This window comes from Barbatula barbatula (assembly GCF_947034865.1).
Source record: "Barbatula barbatula genome assembly, chromosome: 11".
In the NCBI taxonomy this organism is placed as follows: Eukaryota; Metazoa; Chordata; class Actinopteri; order Cypriniformes; family Nemacheilidae; genus Barbatula; species Barbatula barbatula.
Genome location: NC_136774.1, coordinates 22,778,245 through 22,790,716, shown reverse-complemented (window position 1 = coordinate 22,790,716; position 12,472 = coordinate 22,778,245). Strand labels below are relative to the sequence as shown.

At 38.7% G+C, this 12,472-nt stretch overlaps 2 protein-coding genes across 5 annotated transcripts; both read left to right on the top strand.

Annotated features, from left to right (window-relative positions):
• Window positions 1-572: 572 nt before the first annotated feature.
• Window positions 573-3,993, top strand: tmem127 (transmembrane protein 127). Of its 3 annotated transcripts, none has more exons than XM_079467476.1 (5): window positions 573-753; window positions 837-904; window positions 1,309-1,651; window positions 2,017-2,181; window positions 2,278-3,797. In XM_079467476.1, exons 3-5 carry the CDS (start codon window positions 1,414-1,416, stop codon window positions 2,586-2,588), a joined length of 714 nt encoding a protein of 237 aa, XP_079323602.1. In that variant the 5' UTR covers window positions 573-753; window positions 837-904; window positions 1,309-1,413; the 3' UTR covers window positions 2,589-3,797. The 3 variants fall into 3 exon arrangements, with proteins under 3 accessions (XP_079323602.1, XP_079323603.1, XP_079323601.1); XM_079467477.1 differs by having other exon boundaries at window positions 602-753; window positions 1,333-1,651; window positions 2,278-3,782; XM_079467475.1 differs by having other exon boundaries at window positions 612-904; window positions 1,333-1,651; window positions 2,278-3,993.
• Window positions 3,994-8,478: 4,485 nt separating this feature from the next.
• Window positions 8,479-12,455, top strand: gatd3l (glutamine amidotransferase class 1 domain containing 3, like). 2 transcript variants are annotated; one of them, XR_013787330.1, is made up of 7 exons: window positions 8,479-8,662; window positions 8,779-8,831; window positions 9,053-9,166; window positions 10,538-10,669; window positions 11,072-11,164; window positions 11,250-11,623; window positions 12,190-12,455. XR_013787330.1 is itself a non-coding variant. In XM_079468178.1 (7 exons), the coding sequence occupies exons 1-7, from the start codon at window positions 8,543-8,545 to the stop codon at window positions 12,358-12,360; spliced, it is 822 nt and encodes a 273-aa protein (XP_079324304.1). In that variant the 5' UTR covers window positions 8,479-8,542; the 3' UTR covers window positions 12,361-12,455. The 2 variants fall into 2 exon arrangements, 1 of the variants encoding a protein (XP_079324304.1); XM_079468178.1 differs by having other exon boundaries at window positions 11,250-11,415; window positions 12,217-12,455.
• Window positions 12,456-12,472: the final 17 nt, after the last annotated feature.

Below are 12,472 nucleotides of genomic sequence, written 5' to 3'. Positions count from 1 at the left end.
TTATTCAAATTAAACATATTAAAGTATTAAAACTGCGATAGACACGAATAACAACGGTGATAATGTCTTTGGTGTCGTTTGCATGGAGCTGGTCTTTGCTTCTTTCTTTTTGAGTTTGGTTCCGATATGAGATTATGATGAAAAATCGTGTTTCTTATTATGTTTACGGTTTTTTGTTGTGTTTAGTTGTGCTAGTTAGCTCTATTGTTTGAGTTATTATGGAGTTTTTCTCATCCAAAATCTTCATATTTCTATATAAACATTGGTGTTCTCACTTTTGGTTGATTCTGTATTTCATTTGCCCTGTAGAAAAATTAATTCAACAATAAATATCAAATAATGTATTCTATATATATATATATATTCTGCATTCTATATACCATACAATAACAGTCGCGACGTTTGTGTTGAAACTTTCGTTGTCACGAAATATATCTCTTTTCATCTGGATTTTCTTTTCTTTTTCTCCCTGTTTCTATCTTTCTCTCTCGCGGGCATTGTGAAGAGAAAGTATTAAACTGCATAAAATACAGAGAATAGTTTTAATACTTCGGAAAACACGTCATGTCTGTACTCGAGGACTGACGTCAGCAGCGGGGAGGGCGCTGATTGGTTAACACCGCTCCACGCCGGAAACTGAAGACGGCAGGAAAATCGCTCTCCGTCTGGTTGAGGAAGCAGACGGACTATTGTTTATGTTTTTATCTGAAAATAATCAATAAAGCACAGAGAAATGACTTTAATATAACGGCGGTCGGTGGACTAATTCGCAACAATCCAGGCTGTGCGTTTTATATTTTGTGGGATTTTTTATAGGTTGTGTTTGTGTTGTTTAGATTTAAGGCCACAGATGATCAGTTGTGATTAACATTACAGCCATAGGAGCTTCAGACACAGAGAACAGGTAACTATATCGACTAAAAAACAAATACTCTATATATACTTTATTGCTTCTATGTTTAATAGCTGTGAACAATTCGACTGTGTTGATCTTTTATCAAATGAAAACCCATTAATCCTCAGATTGTTTGTAAAATATGTGCTTGTCATTTCTTGATTCAGTCTGTTCTTTGATCAAGTCTATATTTCTGTTCTGTGAATAATAATTTAACATAAGCAAAATAATACATGATCGATAATTCTCATGAGTTCAGGCTTTTTTATAAAAGGTGTCTGTTCTGATCTCCCTTATCATGTGTCTTTTATTTAACTAGTGATCCATATCATAAAGTCCAACAGTTATTTATTGATATATTTAATAATGTTTTTGAAATATCTGTTATTTGATGCCATATTTCTCTTCCCCAGATCATCAAAAATATATTTGTTCAGATTTTTCAGCTGCAGTGCCCAGCAGAAGCTGTCCACCATCCTCTGGTTAACAGTTGATCAATCATTTTGCGTTAGTTTATCATGTTCACACCTCCGGGAACAGCTGTGCCTGGAAACCGAAGAAGACGGGCGGGCACGGCTCTACCCAAACAGCCAGAGCGGAGCCTGGCTTCGGCGCTGCCCGGGGCTCTCTCCATCACTGCACTGTGTACGGCTCTAGCAGAACCGGCCTGGCTCTGTGTTCATGGAGGAAGCTGCCCCAGACAAGAGCTCGGTGTCACTGACGTCTTAGGATACATCGATGAGAAACTCATTGAGGGTTGGTATCTTGGGTAGATGAATTGACAAACACGCATTGTGCGCAATGCAGATTTACATTTAGCAGACGCTTTTATATAAAGCGACTTACCATGGAAGGAATAACATCAGGACAACAAAAAGCATAAGTGCACTCAAAAGCGGGTCTCATATAGCCTACCACAGTATACAGAGCTAAGGTTATATATATATATATTTTTTTTTTAAAGAGATAGAAGTCAAAACTAATCACTTTGTATTAACGTATAATATCAGTTAGATTTGAACATTTTTAGGTCGTTGCAGATAAGAGTGATTTATGTAAAGACATAATTTGAGCGTTTGCACTTGCTGTGAATAAACAACCTGTTTAATTCTATCCCACAGATTTCTGCATCAACTCCCAGTCTATCCTGCTCTTGAGGGTCATTGCTGCTTTCTGTTTCTTGGGTATTCTGTGCAGCTTGACCGCATTTCTGCTGGATGTTTTTGGACCCAAACATCCAGCATTGAAGATCACACGCAGATACGCCTTCGCTCACATTCTCACAGGTACGAAGCCACCGAACTCTGCAAGAAAACAGTGGTCCTCTGATGTGTTTTGGTCTTTTCTTTCTGAATGGTATCAATAATATTTCTGTATTCTAGTGCTCCAGTGCGCCACGGTGATCGGTTTCTGTTACTGGGCCTCTGAACTGATCCTGTCCCTGCAACAGCAACACAAGAAGTATCACGGTTCGCTCATCTACGTCACGTTTGCCATCAGCTTCTACCTGGTGGCCGGCGCTGGCGGAGCTTCTATTTTAGCCACAGCGGCCAACCTGCTCCGTCACTACCCCACTGAAGAGGAGGAGCAAGCGCTGGAGCTCCTGTCAGAGATGGAGGACAGCAATGAAACATACCCAGTTGACTACGACATCGCCAACCAGTTTCAGCCTCCGCCTGCGTACACGCCCTGATCACCACTCGCTGTTTCTTTCTCCACACACGCTCACCGCCACTTCTGCCCTTATGTGCCACCATTAGCCTTTAAAAGACTAAGCGACCTACTGATTTTAGGTGTCCCGTTATAAAAAGTAACATATGTATATTCTGTATTCCGGATCGCCTTCATCCACACACATAAATAAAAGTTTTCCTTTGGTCAGGCAGAGCTTGTGCGCATGGAATAAAACAAAGAGAATAATAACGGCAGGGCTTATAGAATTTCTGATGGTAGTTTGCATGTATCTGGCAGCGAAAAAAATCCCACACAGAGCTAGAAAACCTATTTTTGTCGCCCTTTATTATTAAAGACTCGCGAAGCGTCGCTGTGCTTGTTGAAGGTGTTTTTACCTCTTTGGTAAACGAAACTTGTGGAATTACGAAAGTCTATGTTGTTTAACGTTTCATCATCTTTAACTTCTCTTTTTTTTAAATGCTTCTCAACATTTTTGACCTTTGTCATGTTATGTTTTCTTTTGTGTCATTTTAATTTGTGGACACTTTATTTGATCAATTATAGGTATCCAACTATAATTGTATTTATTTCAACAGTAACCCACAAATGCTGGTGTAAATATACCAACTACTTGTGCAATCTCCCTAACACGTTAAAAACATATATATTTCAAAAAGCTTTTAGTCGGTAATGATAATGTTGCTTTAAAGGTTCTTGAAAATTCAGGCAGAGATAAAACTATTTATTATTTATTATTGGGTTTAAACAGAGACTCAAAGTCAGCAAGGTTTGCTTGATAATCTGATTATAATTTGGAAGCGTCCGTGTTTGCCAGCATCACGTTGTGAGTGTATTTTATATTCATTGATTTTTTTCTATCTGTTTCTGGTGAAATTGTGTTTGGTGTGTTTCGGTGGTCTCAGTGAGTGAATGTCCAGATGAAAGTCTTAACATGTTTGTATCAACATATGACATCGAGATTTTGCTCTGATCTGATTATTTTTGATAAATTCACTGCATGACACATTTGATGCTGCACTCGTGTTGCATAAATGGTTGTGATTGTGACGATTTGACACCATGTTGTCTGATTTTTGATAATCTGGTGTGTTTTGCGTTATCTCTGATTTCCTCTTTGTGTTTTACTTGAAATGTTTACTGACATGTAAAATGTTTAAAACACGAAAAAGTAAACAAATGGAACCAAAACCTTTTGCGCGTGCGTCTGTGTTTATAGAGCGCGCGCTGTTGTCATGGTGACCTGATGGATCCGGGAAGCGACGCGGCGCGTCTCGCCGGCTTCGCCTGGGAAAAATTACCATAATTTGATCAAATACTCAAGTGAATCATCAAAACATCAACGCATATTAACCACGATTGTGTTCGTTTGATGAAATGTTAATAAAATATTGACCAGATGGTGATAAGTGACGGAATTAACTACATTATGGAAATGAGGTATGCCGTATGCAAATGAGGACAGACTCGCTTAAGGTAACGGACTTAACTTGAATATTGTTTCGTTAAGAGAACACGGTTTAATTTAAGCTGTAGTGTGTTTTATAGACGAATCCTTTAAAGGTGTGTTTAGGTTTACAGTATATTGCATTTATTTAAGTGATAATGTACAGGCAGCCGGTTGTTATCGCTTGTACATATTTACACGGCTTTTCGCCACGTATGAAAAACTGGACATGAAATGTGCATTTGAAATATTTTATCAGCCGATATTAACCGAATGCAGACCTCTCGCGAGGAAAAGCCGATTACTCTCGGTTTTTAGGTAAGAAATGATGTTTAAATGTTGTGCGTCGTGAAATTGGTTTAATAATTTGTAAAAATAATGTCATATATGTTATTAAAAGACATTTCGATTTAAATCATCAAAAAACATGATTCGCTGCATTCGGGGGACCATGTTCGTTTTGAGCGGTTGTTATTTGGGAATAACCAACCTGCAAATGTCCCGACTGGCCAATCAGAATCAAGCATTCCATCGAGCCGTGTAATAATCACATATACGGCACAAATCCATTTCTTTATTATCTTCATAGTAGCATGTCCACCAGCAATCTGCCACCCTTGAGGATCTTACCCAGGTGGTCGGGGGTCAGAGATCTGGACAGGGTGAGATACCCCAGACTTCTGTCTAGTGACTGTACGGTCAGATGTCCATCTGTGAACATCAAGAGTCCAAAAGCGGCTGCTCGGCCCTGTGTGGATGAAGATGGGAAACGCATCACATCTCTGCAGAAAGACATTCTGTTTCTTCAACATCAACATAAAGACATGCTGGAGAGACTGCATGCTGAAGTCGAACATCTGAAGCGTGTTAATAAAGGTATACAAGAAACTAGATCATTTGAAAAGGTTACAGCTCGAAAGTTAAGAAATAATCGCTTAGATCTGTCCAACCGTTTCAAAGCAACGCAGATGCTGTTAAATATGTTGTTTATTTACAGATTTACAGTATCAGTTGGTCATGGAGGATCAGCTTTCTCCAAAAGGTCAGCTTGATTTGAAATATAGTCTTCTGTCATGTAAGGGATAATGTACAGGCAGCCGTTTGTTATTCTGCGATAACAACCGGCTGCTTGTACATTATCGCGCTTATTACACGGCCGTATGCCGACCTTCCGTGAGGAAAAGCCGTTTAGTTTCAGTTTTAAGTTAAGAAACGATGTTCAAATGTCACGAACATGCAATTTTGTTCATTTGGAAATATAACGTCGTTAAACAAAGACTTATTTATATTAAATTTGTCCAAAAAATTCACTGTCAGAGTGATTTCCTGCATCGGGGTTACTGTGTGTTATTCATTTTGAGCGGTTGTTATCTGGGAATAACGGACCTGCAACTGTTACGCGTGGCCAATCAGAATCAAGCATTCCAACGAGCCGTGTAATAAATATACCATATACTCTCTTTACTGATCCTGGATTGCTAACTGTGCAGAGGAAAAGTCTTATGCTTAATGCTGTTTCATGTATTGTAAGTCTAATAACCCAGCAAACCTTCCTACAGATTCTATACGGTCCACGAGTAGCTCCTCGAAATCCAGCAGCCAGGAGAAGAATTCTCAGTGTAGATCCATTAGGTGACTTGTGGCAAATCACTATAATCCTGCTGTCAGCGTCTCTGATCAACTGACCTCACTTCACCACATGAATCAAACTGTTTTCTTTTGAACTCCATCCAGCTCTGAGGAGGTGCGCCAGGAGGCCGCCATCACATGTCTGCTTCCTCTGAGGATCACCTGCAGTCCGTCTCAGCATCCTCGCACCCCGACCCTGAGCGAGTGTGAGGTCATCATCCGTCAGCTTCATCACGCCAACATCTCACAGTGTCAGGAGGTCAGGAGGGTTTGGTTCGGGTGTGTTAGGGTCTACGGGGGAACATGAAAAACCTGTGAAAAAACCTGTGGTCTTTGTCTCAGCTTGTGCAGGTCAAGAATATTCTCAGAGACATCGTGTTGAACAAAAATAATTCGTCCGCTGAAGCGGTTTCTCTCGCAAGGGACTGTCTCTGTGACAAAACCAGGTGTGATGCTATTTTACTGTGTGAATCTTATGAAACCTGACAACACCTCATTCCTTAGTTTTGTAAGATGCACCTTAAAATGACATCGTTTAATAAATCTAAATCTAAACTAGACTAACAATAATAATCGAGAATCTGTCATTACTTCTCACTTTCAGGACTGATGCTTATCAACATTTTCCAAAGCTGCCTCTCAAACCACTGCCAAAAAAACTGTAGGTTGACTTTAGAGCATCTTTCCGCAGACAAGTTGCATTTCCAAAAACACATTTTTGTCATTTCACCCCCAGACATCCCGGCCAGAGGAACGTAGGAGAAACTGTGGAGAAATTTCTGCCAGCCATCAAACACAACTTCAGCAGCACCATGTCAGAACGGCAAAGAAAAGCTCAAGACGTGCACAAGATGCGGTTTAGAAGAACTGTGAACTCCTAACTTTCGTTTTGAAAACTAAACATGACTAATGAAGTATAGAACTTTGTATAGAAAATTCAATAAAAGTCATCCTTTTCAGCAAGAGAAATAGTTGTAATATTTTATGCCAGTGTCTGTAAGGAGGAAGGTGAATTATTGTATTTTTTCAGAGAGGATGAGTGTGTCGAGTCTGTGTCTGTGTCGCCTAATGAACTAAATAAGAAACTTTCCATAGTTGCAGCCAAACGTCCAGGATGAGATGAGAACTAAACTGCTCATTTATCTAAAGCAAGATCACAACAAACAAATCCAAACACAATGGCTGCTTTGAATCGAATGTCATTCACATCCTCACTTTACGTACATGTCTTCTGTATAATCTTGTTGAGAAGTTAACTGGTGGTTTTTATAGCACAGGACTCGACTGCCTGTTGGATGATCGCCCAACATCCCAGCAGACACCACATTGAATTACTGTGATTAAGAACCTGATTAAGTAATGGGTTTTACAGTCCACTATCTCATTATATTTAACACTGAGATTCTGCAGTCCTGTAGCCGCTGTTTGACACGTTCATCCGATTTACATTTACAACAACGCTATTCATGTAAAAATCTGTATGTGACTCCTTCAGTGGAACACAAAAAAATATATTAAAAAAATTGAATTTAAACGATTTTCCACGTATAATGTTAAAATTGTTCATGAATTTTTGAAATATGCTTCAAAACTAAATGACAGAAAAGAAAATCTGTGAAAACATGTACTTTTACAGGGACAAATCTTACTTTTTGAGAAATTGCAGAAAAAGATTTACGGAGGAACTATTTATGATATATCCTTATATCCTGTAATTTTACAGATGAAATTATATTTAATAATATATGTCTAATAATCCTTTTACATTATTTTAGAGTTTTTCATTTACATTTTTTTTGTGTTCCACTACTAGAATTTAAAAGTTTTATTTAATTAGATTAGATTAGATCCAACTTTATTGTCATTACACATATACAAGTACAGTGTAACGAAATGTAGTTTAGGTCTAACTACAGGTTAACACTAACCTGCAATTAACACTGCGTATAGGAATTTATAGTCTGTTAAATATCTGACCTTTGTTTCTCTCTACTTATCTGGTGTGTGGTTCTCAGTGATGGCCCTTGTGTGTGTGTGTGCGCCTACGTGTATTTGTGTTTGTGTATGTGTCTGTACGTGTTGTGTTGTGTGGAGTGTTTTGTGTGTCTGTATTGTGTGTTTTCACCTTTTTAGTTTTGACTTATATATTTTGCTTGTAGTCAATATGTTTCTTGTACAGCTGCTTTGTAACAATGAAAATTGTAAAAGCGCTTTATAAATAAAGTTGACTTGACTTGACATATGTTCTGCTGCAGTGTGTCAATAGCAGAGACCAAAGATTTCCAAATCTTAAAGAATTATGTTCAATGAAAACTCCTGCAATAGATGGTTTGTCCCCCTGATCTCAACATCATGAAGTCTGGGATTACGTGAAGAGAAAGCTACCGAAACCATAGAGGAGTTTCCACAGAAGAAACTTCTTTCCAAAACGATATATACTGTACACATATACTGTACTTGCATAGGCCTATTACCTTTACAAAATATGCATTCAAGGTTTGAATTGATAGATTCAACATTATTAAATAGCATAGATATGTGCACAGCTCTGATGTGAGTGCGGTCAAATGGTCAGACAATCACAATCTGTTTAAGGGGTAAATGCGGGTCATCAGATGGCCACAGTACTGGTGTTGGACAAATGACTTACGGTAATAAGATAATTGAGCAAGGTATTATTAGATGGGCAATGAAGAAAGGAAAAGGGTTGCTCAGACAAAGTATCTTATCTTCTCAGAAACGCAGCTTACAGGGTCACGTCTCAGATAAAACATCGGTATAAAAGACACGGGTGCAGATTGGACGTATCGTGTTCAGTCTTAATCGTGCACCTCGTGTCACTGCTTGACTTCTCGACAGTAAATTCAAAAAGATCAACCATGTTGGCATCACGGGCACTCCTTGCCAAGCAAACCGCAGCTGTGGTGTTGCGCCAGCCCGCATGTCTGATGCACCATGGGGGAGACTGGGGGAACTGGGGCAATACCAACGTGGCTGTGGTAAGACGGTCAAGATGCAGATAGACACAACTTCAATGAAAGTGCACAGGAAAGATAAACTGTAGTTAGTTGAGAGGTGATGTAGTGCATTCACGGTTTGGTATCTCCTGTTAAAGGTGTTTTCAGGCTGTGGTTGGTGGGACGGAACTGACGTCCATGAGGCCACCTAGTAAGTATGAAACTCTAAGCAATAGTGCGGTCAAATGAACACCACACAGTAAAATCGCCAGTGTTAAAGATTTTTTAAATTAACACTCACAGAGTTAATTTGACCTTTTTTAACACTGCCGATTTCGCTGTGCATCATTACAAACCATTAGCATCTAAAGTATTAATTTCAATCACTATATTATTTTGTGTGTATAACAATGTTAATACCATGTTTTGAAGCACAATGTATCATCTGAGCCGCAATGGAGCCCGTTTCCAGATCTTTGCACCCAACCAGCAGCAGATGCATGTTATGGACCACGTGAGGATGCAGCCGTCATCTAGCGACAACAGGTGAACATCACGCCATATTCTCTTATAAAAATGATCATATTATTAAACGTAACAGAAGAGTAAAGTAAGGAATTACTCTTATTTTTTCTGTAATTGAATTAGTTACTTTGGATGTAATTGAACTACATACGATTTAATGTATACAATAGTGGAATTGACATTAAAATTCTAACTTTAAAGTCCATGCATTCATGTATCTTTCTCATATTTATAATACTTAAGTCAGTTAATAAGAACAGTTGTGTAGTTTTACACTATTTATTTGAATGAAATAAGAGTCGTTTTGTGTCTATCCTTGAATCACTTAACTAACAAGGTTGTTATAGGATATAGAAAGTCATTAGTAATGAGTCATTTTTACATTAATCTAATTACACTTGAATATGTCATTAGTAACTAGTGATTCATTACTTTTTCAGAGTTACTTACCCAACCACACATTTGCCATTGTTTCACTACAGTAACCAGTTAACCATTGTATTTGTAATACATATAAAGTAACCTACATGGTAACCAATCTGCCAAAAACAATGGTACCTGCATATTTGTGACCCTGGACAACTAATCCAGTTCATGTGTAAACTTTATCGAAATTGAGATTTTTACATCAAATGAAAGCTAAATAATAAGGCTTTTTATTGATAGAAGGGTTGTTAATATAAGACAATATCTGGTGGAGATACAACAGTGTAAAACTCTGGAATCAAAGGCTGCAAAACAATCGAAATATTGAGAAAACTGCCTTTGAAGTTGTTAATCACAGGCCATCCACTCACTAAAATAAAGTTTCGATATATTTCGGGTTGAAACTTTACACAAAGTCTTAATGGAACATGATCTTTACTTAATATCCTAATGATTTGGGGCATAAAATAACTTTGACCCACACAATGTATTTTTTGCTTTTACTAAAATTGTTCCTGTTCTACTTAAGACTGGTTTTGTGATCCAGGGTCACATTTAATGGAGTTAAAACATGCTTATTGAAGCTTATTACACCTATTATAGTAAAACTGTGATTTTCCTATATGGAGGCATTTCTCTCAGTTATTTTGTGAGCACACTTAAAACTATACATGGTATTTATGGTAGAAACCCACTATTTTACCATTCATAAATTCATTTTAAAACTTTATTTTGATGAGTTTAAGTAGTAAAACCATAATGGAATGGTAAACTGAAATGACCTGTAAAGCCAATGTAACTGTATAAGAATCAAGGCATCAAAAAATGTGTGCCATGCTTATATTACATGAATATAGTCATAATTTAGTACAGTAATATCACAGTATTCCCCTCTTATACCATCACATGTGCCACAGTACTGCCTGACTGCTGGATAATGATGTCAGATCTGCTTCTTCTGTGCAGGAACATGATGATTGAATCGGCTCGATTCAGTCACGGTCAGGGCAAGACGCAGATGAACGATCTGTCTAAACTCGACGTCAACAGTTTCGATGCCGTCATCTTCCCCGGAGGCCACGGGATAGTCAAGAACCTGTGAGATACAGTCATGTTTATGAAAATGTAAAGACGTGCACACACACACACACACACATGATAGAGTCCACCGGCACAAGCATGTGTGATTCGTGATGAGTCTCAGACTAATAGCTGGCTCTATCACTGTCACTCACCTAATGTTTCTATTCCTGGAGTGAAATCCTCTTATCCTTCATCACTATCAGCGAACAAATGTTAAAGTCTGAGAGGAAACGCATGGCAATGAACGACAGTAATCCACGTCCCAAATCAGAGGACCACATCTAAACGTCATGCCAAAAACTGAATAGAGGGAGATTGCAAGATATGGTTGATTTGAGCTAAATTGAGATATTTGACAAAACATTTATTGACGTTCTTGAAAAGTTTGAGTTAGTGATGTGTCCTTCTCACGAGCAGGTCCACCTTCAACAAAGACGGCAAAGACTGCAAGCTGAACAACGACGTGGAGAGAATTCTGAAGGAATTCCATCGCGCTAGCAAACCCATCGGGTATCCGTCCGACTCTAAATCCTCCACATGAATATCAATAACACATCATTGTAAATGAATGGATTGTCCTCTTTCTTTGGCTCAGTCTGGCCAGCATGGCTCCTCTCCTGGCCTGCCGCGTGCTGCCCAATCTGGAGATCACGATGGGTTACGAGCGCGACGAAAGCAGCCGCTGGGGTCGCTGGCCCAACACCAACATGGTGCAGGCGGTGAAGAGCATGGGCGCTCGTCACAACAACCGCGAACCTTATATATCCTTTCATTGAGTCAGAGATAACTCACATCATTGATTCGCCCTTATGGTGTTTAAAACCTGTACGCAAGTCTTTCTTCAGGTCAACACAAAAGAAGATATTTTGAGGAATGTCTCAAATGTCAATGGAGTTCAAAGGTGTTTGGTTATCGACGATCTTCAAAATATCGTCTTCTGTGTTCTGCAGAAGAAAGAAACTCATACAGGTTTGTAATGACATGAGGGTCAATAAAAGATGAGTTTGATGATTATAGGGTTTCTTTTGTGCAAGAAAACTAAACCTCTGTAGCATAAACAACTGTGCGTTTCAGTTATGAGTGGACTCACATCACATTCGCTTAATAATCAGATGGTTTTATTAGAATCTTTCATACAAGAAACATTTAAATATATTACAAATTTTGTGAAAAGTGCAATTGAAGACAACATCTCTAGAATGTTGTTCTTCAAATTGCATCTCTACACGATCTATTCTGAATTATACACATCTCTGCGTGTTGGGTGAAGGACATCACATTTTGTGTTAAGGCCATTGCACATGGAGTCCGAAATTTCCACACGATAAGACATAAATACGACCTCACGTTGTGTCAATAACATTTAAGCCTCCAATATTTTCATCAGCAATATAAACGAACGGCAAATACCAAAAGTTCGGACAGTATGTGCAAAGACCTTTCCTCCGCCTTGTGTTTAACGCACAAAAGACACAACACAAGAATATAAACACATTGCTTTTGAGAGTGTAAGCAATTGAATGATGTCATGACAGGAAATTGTCTTTAACTGCTCATCTCACGAGGCTCATGTGGACGAGAAGAACAAGGTGATCAGCACTCCGACCTTCATGTGGGAGACCGACTATCATTATCATTACATCTTTGACGGTATCGGAAACATGGTCAAACACGTCATGCGTATGACTGCCAAGAGATTGCCGTGAGTCAGGAGAGAAGGCGGCGTTCACACTTAACTTTAGGTTGACCTGAACCTGCTATTATGTGGGCTTACAGAGAGCAATTAAAAAACATTTCATGCAACACGTCTGTGTGTGT